The sequence below is a fragment of the Falco naumanni genome, chromosome 7 (assembly GCF_017639655.2).
Source record: "Falco naumanni isolate bFalNau1 chromosome 7, bFalNau1.pat, whole genome shotgun sequence".
NCBI lineage: Eukaryota > Metazoa > Chordata > Aves > Falconiformes > Falconidae > Falco > Falco naumanni.
In genome coordinates, this window is record NC_054060.1 from 32,872,740 (window position 1) to 32,882,289 (window position 9,550).

Here is a 9,550-nt window from a genome sequence, read left to right on the forward strand (position 1 = left end):
TAACATCGTTGTTATAAAAAAGTAAGTGGAAAAAGTGATTCCATGGCAGCTGCAATAAAAATAAATCATTATTTAATTTGGGTACATGAACACCACTAATAGGCAGGAGTTACCGTTAAAATAAGACTTAACTGATTGTCATTGTGGCTCTTTCGTTATGCTGGTGGCAAAGTATCCTACTACAGCAAACTCAACATAGCATTTCTACTGGTTCACCTTACTGAACACAAAGGAAAGTTGTTTCAGCAGACTTTATTACTTCTTTAGATGCTTATCTGAAACAGAGAGCCTGATTTGCAAAAGCGAACATCGTTACTTCTCATGAGACAGGCATGCAGTTTGTTTTGGTGGATTTTTTCAGGTATTTGTACTTAATACTTTGAAATTTTTTGTCTGTATATGTTACTGGCTTCCCCATCCATATCAGTCTACTTTTAGATCACTGAGAAAGAGATGCTACATAATACAGAAAATATATAGTACAGGAAAAGCATGTACTACTGATACGCAGGCTTTCCCTTATACTTTCCATCTCAAGCCTGACCACACTGAGCCACACATTCTAGAAACCTGAAGTCTGTTTGATCCACTTCCCTTTCAACTCTAGCTCTGACTGAATCAGTCAGTAAGAGTGCCAAGTAGTACAGCCCACCATCTATTAAAAAGGAACCAATTCAACTCTGCTTCACAGCAACATAAACACACACCTAGTATCTACCCAAAACTTCCTACAAAGATACAATGGAAGCAGCAAGCAAAAGATAAAGCTTACTTTTCATACCCCAGTGTTTCTGTACTCGACCTAGAACACTTTCCCAATTTTAAAAGTAAAATTACCATTTTCTTAATGACGTGAACTTCATGATCTGCTTGCTTTGGTCAATGTTACCTGTGCTTTCAAAATCAGTAAGCACATCAACACAGACAACTCACAAAAACGTTCCTAAGTAGTATATACAATTCTAACATGTTAGAATTGCATTTTTTATAGTCATAGGTATATATACTCTACTTACCATATTACAGCACTGCGCATTTAACTTGCCATAAGATTACTTAAAACCCACCCACACCCCCAGCTCCAAATTTTTACAAAACCCTAGCAGTCTTAATACATTTGCATATGGAAACCTGGTAAGTTTATTTTCCCTATTCTGCCTGTCAAAACATATTTTTTTGGAAAATAAAATTACAATAATAAATTAATCCATTGGTTCAAGTTTCTGAGGAACTGCGCTTTAATAAATTTATAAAGTAAGAATCACAGCATGCATGATTCATCTCTTACATTACTGGGGAGAGTTCAACAACTTGTTAAATCCAAACAAAAACCCACTAATAGAGGGCAGAGCATGTATTACTGTTCAAATTACCAGTTCATCAAGTAAAGATTTTTGGCAGAAGTGTACCTGCTCAGGGAGAGAAAAGAAAAAACAGACAACACTCATCCCCAAAACGGGATTTAAAGTTCATTTATCAAATGTAAGAAGACAAATATGTTTGTTTTATCAAGTAATAGAGTGTAAAGCCTTTTTTAACCACTGAAGCAGGTGTATATAGGGTTAGTTTACTGATGTAAGCGGTCTGGTCAAAATCCAAACAGAATTAGCTAAAAATACTATTTTAAAACAAGAGTTTTAAAATGGAAACACTAATTCATAAACCATGAAATTATCGGTGCAAGGCTATTTCTTATCTCTTCTGTATCAGGATGGTGAATCTCTAAGTCAGAGCAGAGTTGGACAAAGCAGACAAATCTATGACAAAGCAGAACTGGAGGTCCAGTGTTCTTCATTGAGTATGTCACATCATAATACTAAACCAAGCAGATTTTAAATCTGCACTCGAGTATAATCCTGCAAATAACAAGTGTGCTTTGTGAAGTGGTAAGTCAACCTGCTTGTATTTAAATCATGCAGTAACAATAACAATCATAAAATGATAAAATCTTACAATTTATCTGCAATGAGAGCCTTACCGTCATTCCACCAAAGACAACATAACCTCACCTACTGCAATGGAAATGCTGGATTACTGAAAATGTCTTCTTCATACCTTAAAAAAGGGGTTATTGAATCAAAATAATTGACTTTTCATGGGACAGAGGACTCCTCAAGAGAGTATGAAGAATATGAAGTAAAGCTGAATACGTCTGGCATCAAGGCAGCTAGTAAGAGACAGTTTAAATTTACGGGTACTAATCTCAAAAGCAATGCTGAAGAGTAGCATGTACAGGACAATTCAGTGGAGAATGTTCCCTTGTTCCCTCCATACTACTATTAGTGAATGTAATGCTCCACATTGGAAAAGTTGGGGAAAAAAGGACAGGTGCTTGCAAAGCTCTCCGATTCAAATACTGTGGGTTTTCGTTTGCTTATCTTGTATTACTTGAATGTTGGTGGGGTGCTGCTTCAGAAAAAACCAGAGATCAGAATGACCATTTAATTATTCAAAATAAATAAAACTTATCTTGTAATGAATTCTTGTTCAACTCTGAAATTTTGCTGACCTGGCATTCTGAGGTATCTATTTCAATAATTGAAAAGCGCTTGAGCCTCCAACATGAGAAGCAGTTTTCTATTTCACTTTAGATATAATCATTATTCGTAAATTATTTTAAAGCAAACAGTTATTCACATTATAAATGAATCTTCCCTCTTTTTAAGGAGCAAAGTGCCAATTATTTTCCTAAAAAAACAGATACGGTCTTCTGTTCTTTCATACAAAACCTGACCCTCAACCCTACATAAAACAACAGGAGTAACTTCAGAATGCTCAGTGGTACTACCAACAGGGTTTTGTGTGTATGGGATTGCGTATAGCGGAGGAAGGCTTGCATTTCAGTCATTCATTACATGCCACAGATTTTCAGCTAGAAGTGCAATTATAAGGTTTATGTCTTAAAATCCGCAAAAGTTATTCTGAATTTGAGCAAGTGAAACTTACATCAGAATACATACACTGTGCCAAATAAAACACCAATTGTTCAGGCCTGCAACTACCTGTGCAACAGCTTCACTGAACATCAAATAATTATCATCCCATTTTAAATGGAAAAGGAAACAAGACCTGGACGACTTAAAAAATTCCCCTCCAAAATCTATCTCAGATCTTGCAGTACAAGATATAATTACTTACATTATTACTGAAAATTAGAAATATATTGTTCAAATATTAGACTATAAACGAAAGCATGTGGCTACTCACCTACAGTATACCAGCTAGCGTCTGTCAACTTGCTGATAACAGCTTCTTGAAAGGATCCATCGGGCATTTTGGTTTCAACCATGGCACCAACCTGCAAAAAGGAGTATCTCAAGGTTACATGTTAACTCATATAATGGGGAAAAACACATGTAGGCATTAATTCGCCCAGCAAGCTAGATTTATTTTTTTAAAGACTCATGTTACTTTTCAAAATTTAGTTACTTAGCTGGTAAGAACAAAGGTCCTGAATTATGAAGGCTGAACTGTAAGTAGACAGTAAAGCAGTACTAAACTCAGAACATCTCATTTCAACAGGACTTACATCATCACAAGTAATAATAGAAGGCCAATTGGAAAAATGGAAATATTCAAAGTAATTATTACTTTATTACTGATATGCATGCAATTATGACTATTTCTTATACTTTAAACATTATTATACTGTCAATTAGACCAGAATTGTAGTAGCAGCCTACAAAAACGCATTGATATTCTTGAAGGTAGCTACAGAGAAAAGACATACAAAAAAGATGGACCTCCTCTACAGAGCTCTGTTTGTGTTCAATGTTTTATAATGTGGCTAGGTATTTTAGCAGACAACTGTTAAATATAAAAATATACATCAGCCATGTTTTTATATAGAACGCATCAACTGTTTTCAAACGTAGTTAGAGAAACTGTATTTACTATTGTCTAACAGGCTTAAACTTAGCTTTGCAATCAAGCTCTTAATTACTTGTAAGAACTTTTGAAGTTTCATTACCTGTAAGTTTTGTATCTTATAAGAAGACACAAAAATCACTGTTCATGCAAAACTGTATGCATATGAAGTATGCTCCATGGAGAAGCGTAAAGAGCCTCTAAAAGCTACGGAAGACTACTCAGAATCAATCTGATCTAAAGTGATGAGCCTTCTTTGATTTAAAATCTGTAGAACAGCTATCCCCTTAAACAGTATCAGAATTTAGAATTTCACAAATAAATTAACGTGTTTACCAAAAAAAAAAAAAAAAAAAAGGCATGCAATATACATACTCTTAGAGGTCCTTTCACTTGGTCATCTTGCACTAACTGAGTTGAGTTATCACCCTTCAGGACCACCTGCAAGATATTAATTAACTTTTAAATATGTATCTTACTTTTAATAGCATAGAAAAAGTGTATGAAACTGTATCTATAATAATAATGATAATAATCCTAATTTGGAAAATAAATCTTTAACCATCAGATGGACTCAAACATTATTGAATGCAAAACACCTGACATGGACAATTTCACTGACAGGAAGCCCCAAGTCTAAGACTTAATATTAAATCTGAAGCATCATAAAGAGCAGGGCAAATCGAACATCAGCCATTCCAAGGTAAAGAAAATATGTTTTGATGTGAGCCTGGATATTGATAAAATCCAGGGTATACCTGGAATTTGGCTTCCAGATCAGAAGGGTTTTTTTTCTCTCTCTTTCAGCTGTAGCACTTTATTGACAACACTTTGAGTACTAAACTACAACGGCAATAAGCTCTCCTTATTAAATGTGTGTCAAAAGATCACAAACTGACCACAATACCACCATTTCTCCTACCTTGAGCAAAAGAATTTTTTTGTATGGTAAAGAGGTGAAATACTGCAAGCATAGTGACAACAAGCATCAGTTACAGTGTAAGTAAACTACGCTTCTCCCTTTAAAATCCTACTTTTGAGAAGGTAACACTGATGAGACAGAGTGAATGTAAGCCCATGCAATTTCAATCCCTGAGTTTGCAGAGACAGTTTCGAAACATAAAAGATGACAATTTAGATGTCAACACTGGTAACCGTTTCACTACCATTTGCTATAGCAAACACACTCATCGTGTTTCTACTAAAAAAATCCAGAATTCCTATTTTTTTTCAGTAATCAAAAGCTCCAGGAACCTCCTTGCCACCTAATAAAGAAGTCCAGTTTCCAGGCTTCCCCAGTTATCCCCCCAAACCATAGTTTACACTATAGCTGTATTTATTTATATATGTAACACTAGCAGCATGATGAAATAGCATTGGTATTAACACACACTCAGGTTAACAATGCACTTTATGCAATTTTTCTTTTAACATTTCCAATCAGCATTGAGATGAATACAGGTTGTCCTGCGACTCAGAAAAAGACTACTGGACTTTTTGGACTCTCTGCACTCTTGGCAAGCATGCTGGGGTGTGCCTACAGGCTCCTAATTAGTGTATCAGGCCTAGCTTCTTAAAACTTCAGTTGTTACAATATAACTGACATACAGTGACAGGAATTTCCACCAAGACACAGCAGCCTCATATACTCCAAATCTTCCCATGGAGCAATAAACCGTATGATTCTAATGAGAAAAGGAAACTCACACCTACTAACAGCCTAAATACTCTATCAGACCAAAAACACAGATACAAAATTAAGGATGTCAGACCAGGAAGGGCAGCACACTGCTTCCTTCAGAGCTTCTCATTAACACAGATTTCAAAGAACATCACAAATGTCTATTTCTATTCTATAAAGAACAGCGGAAAAGACTCCAATATCTGAACTGTGGTTTAGTGGTTCTTTTCCTATTCATGAAAAGCACTCTGATAAATTTGTATGCTCTATATATGTAACTGAAGAGACTTGATAGCCTGTTCTACTTGATCTAAGCATTAAAGCACATGAAAACTTGGATGTGTAGTTCTAAAAAGCAGCTTTCATCTCTATTTGTCAGGAGTTTGGGGGTCACTAATACCTTATTTACATATCCTGGACAGCAAACAAGAAAGTAGGAAGTGGGAAGATTTTGATAAAACAAAGCAGAACAACAACTCCTGTATTTACTTGGATTTCTTAACTTTTATTTAACTAAGTTTTACTTTGGTTTTCCCATAGTAGCATTTACAGCACTACTGCAACACCAAAATAATTACTTTCTTTTTTGATTGTTTTGGCGTAAGACCTATGAACGCAAAGGAATATTACGTGCCAGTGCTGTGTCTGCGTAGAAACTCGGCTACAGCCAGAGCATGCCATTTTTGAACCAACAGTAAGATGCGCAAAACTTAGCAAAAAAATGTTACCCTGGACAGTTCTGAAATCTGGTCTGAGAAACTAATTATTGACATCTTTTTTCCTGTTATGTTGATTTATTTTGGCATTGCCTTTTGAATTCCAAGCTATAAAACTGAGAATGTCAGCTGGAATAAAATGGAACTTCTGCTTCTGAAGAGGCTGCTCTTATTCCTTATTATTCATGTAAAGCCATAATTCTCTATTTGTGACATCAAAACTTGACTGCTGTGAAACTGATGCATTAGCAAACAGAAGGCAACCATAATCAGGAAAAAAGCAGCAAGAATAGGTAAACTGAAAGTTCATTCTTGTTCATAAAAAACCAACATCTCTCCTCAAAAAGAACAAAAACCCAAACAAAAAAAACCCCAACCCCAACACCAAAATATGAAAAACAACATTCAAGCATCCTTTAAAATCGATACTGAAGTGATGAACATTTCCTCATCTTCAGGCCTAGGATCTTCTCTGACAGCCCTTTCAACACAATGCTTTAATAAAATAAGCAACAACCACAGTGTACTACCTTGACTTTCACAAGCCTTTTCACTGTCTTAATCTTTGCCTCACAGAAGGCACCACGGTACTTGGCACTGACATCAGTTCCCACTGTCAGGTAGGCAGGCTCATCTGCTGCCTATTAAGAAACAGAAAATAAAAGCAAAGTTTAGTTCTTCATATTTATTTTTTTAGCTGCATCGTTATATATTTTATTTCACATGTTAACTTTTAGACCTATTAACTTTTAAGTGATAAGCAGTGTCTGTACTTGGAATTGCAAATCACACTGCTCTTTAAAAGGAAACAGAAAACAAAAAAAAACATCAAAGAAGTTATAAGTTTTGTTTTGCCAGTGATATTGACATGCCCTCATCCACCCCACCCCCCATTTTGTCACCCTAATTACCCTCCCAGAAATGTCTTTGAGGCTATTGAACTGATATTTGGAACATCTTATAAAAATGGTAAAAATGTATAGGAGTGACTATTAATTCAAGTCATTCCTATACAGCATACAAAAGGAAAATATTTGAACTGCAAAAAGGCAGGATAAAAGAGTTGTACTTTTTTCAGCTACAGGCAATCCAGTAACACTGATTATTTAAAACATCTGAGACTGCCATCAACCTGATACTTACCACTAAGTCTATAACATTCTCTATATAGGAGAAATTTGCTGTAATCTTTCAAACTGTTGTTAACTAAGATTTTTCTTTCCTAAAATGCCTTTATCAAAACTTAATTACTCATGCATTTTGCGAAAGAGAATTATGGACTTCATGACTCAACATGTCACTTTATTGTGCCTGTAGCAACTGATAAACAAGGACAAAATTACCACGTTGAAAATGTCCATCAAGAAGAAAATTGGCGCATAATACAACTTTTCCTGTTGCTGTTTTTTTTTTAAAAAGTGTTACTATTTCTTCAACTGCGAAAGCAAAAAAAAGAACTTTTTCTTTTGTAAATTATACTGCAATTGTTAAGCCTTTGCACTCAAAAAACCGGCAACAGCTAAGGCGGGACAAAAGCTGTGGTTTTGCAACTTGCAATAGCTGCTGCTGATACAGGAAGCATTTAAAGACCGTAGCCCAAAGGACAACAACTCAAAGACGTTGTTAATTTTCAGACTACTACTGCAAGACGGTAAGAGGGGCGCTCACCCACACCTCAGCTGGAGAGCAGAAACAGGATTTACAGCCTGCACCGAAACCCCGGCCAGCGTTACCCTACTGTTGCTCCGCCGAGACGGGCGATTAAAAATGAAATCGCCAGAGCAGCCAGCAAGGCCGGGGAAGGGAGCAGCCGTTCCCCGCTCCGGAGTTAGCCTACCTTCATCTTTGAAGGTTATTTGAGGGATTCCAGCTCCAAGGCTTCTCCTCCCCGCCAGCACACGGGAAAACGCTGCAAAACAAGAGGGGGGGGGGGGGGGGGGCGGCTGAAAGCTCACCCGCGCGTCTCCCCGTGAGGGGGCGGCCGGGCCGTGAGGGGAGCCCAGCGCGGCCGGGCCGTGAGGGGAGCCCAGCGCGGGCGGGCGGGCGCCGCCGCCCGTGCCAGCCCCGCCGGGTCGCGGAGGGAGCGGGGCCGCGGCCGCCGCTTCCCGCCCGGCGGCCCCTCGGTGTGTCACGTCGCCATTGCTCCCGCTCCCCCGCCCCAGGGCGGAGGGGCCGGGGCGCGCGTTCGGCCCGGCAGGGAAGCCCGCCGCCCCACTCGGGCAGCTCCCCGCCGGGAAGGGGGGGCACGGCGGGAGCCGCCGCCGCCACCGCCTTCCCCGCCCCTCCCCGGCCCTCGCAACTTTCTGCGGCCCGCGAAGGGACGTGCCGCCGAGCCCCTCCTCCCCGTCCTCCTCACCCGCCGGCCGGGCGGACTTCTCGCTCCCGACCTCGGGACGCCTTCCGCGGCCGGCCGGCCGGGCAGCCGCCGGGACGCGGCGGGGGTGTGTGTGGGGGGAGGCGCAGCGGGGGTGGGCCGGCGCCGCGCGGCAGAGGGGGCTGAGGGTGGAGGGCGGCGCGGGCGGGCGCTCTCCGCCGCCAAGCGTCGGGGCAGCCCCAGGGACGGCGGCGGGGGGAGCGGCCGGGGCGCTCGGAGGGAGCGCGAGGCGGAGTTCGGCGGGGAAGGGAGTCCCCGTCCCCGCCGTGAGGTGAGCGGCGGGCGTCCCCGCTCCTTCGCGGGGCGGATGGGCGCGCTGCTGCGGGGGTGGGGGGGGGGAAGGGGGAGCTCCCGGTGCCGCTCCGCGCCCCCTCCCCCGGGACGGCAGCGGAGTTGCAGCTGCCGAGGCTCCCGCCGCCCTCGCTGCCTCCTACCTGGAAACTCGGAGCGAAGTGGGCAGCCCCGCGCTGCCCGGCCCAGCTCCGCCGCGCTCCCAGCGCCGCGGCCCCCTCCGAGACGACGACAGCCCCGCGAGCGGCGGCTGCTGAGCGCGGCCCCGCTCCACCCCCTCCAGCCCGGACTCGCACCGAATCACCAGCGACGAGCCCAATAACAAGCTGTTGAGCAGAATCTGTCCTGCTTGAACTCCCATTGGCCCCCTCGTGACGCCCCGGGGGCACTGCCCCGCTCGGATTGGGCGCCGCGGACAGCACCTCCATTGGTCATAGGGCGGCTAGCAGAAGACATTGGCCAGCCGTCGACGCAGGTAGCGCCACGGAGACTTTTTATTGGTGCTTATACGGAGTGCCAGGTGATTGGTGAAGGTTGAAGTGAAGTCAGTGCCCCCCCGCAGCTGATTGGTAGGAGCTGGATCCGGATGTAGCTGTGGACGCAGTGACTGGTCACGGCCGG

The 9,550-nt window shown here is 42.0% G+C and overlaps 1 protein-coding gene across 2 annotated transcripts in view; it reads right to left on the reverse strand.

The window, feature by feature from the left end:
• The window catches only part of ARID4A (AT-rich interaction domain 4A), a 50,646-nt gene extending 41,328 nt beyond the window's left edge, over positions 1-9,318 (reverse strand). The window contains exons 1-5 of one of the 2 annotated variants that reach the window (XM_040600371.1): positions 9,073-9,318; positions 8,102-8,173; positions 6,795-6,905; positions 4,243-4,308; positions 3,208-3,298 (exon numbers count right to left, since the gene is read on the reverse strand). In XM_040600371.1, coding sequence (XP_040456305.1) covers positions 3,208-3,298; positions 4,243-4,308; positions 6,795-6,905; positions 8,102-8,107 — 274 coding nt within the window. In that variant the 5' untranslated portion in view covers positions 8,108-8,173; positions 9,073-9,318. The remainder of the gene's footprint in view (positions 1-3,207; positions 3,299-4,242; positions 4,309-6,794; positions 6,906-8,101; positions 8,174-9,072) is intronic. The other variant, XM_040600370.1, reaches the window with a different exon arrangement.
• Between the last annotated feature and the right edge of the window lie 232 nt (positions 9,319-9,550).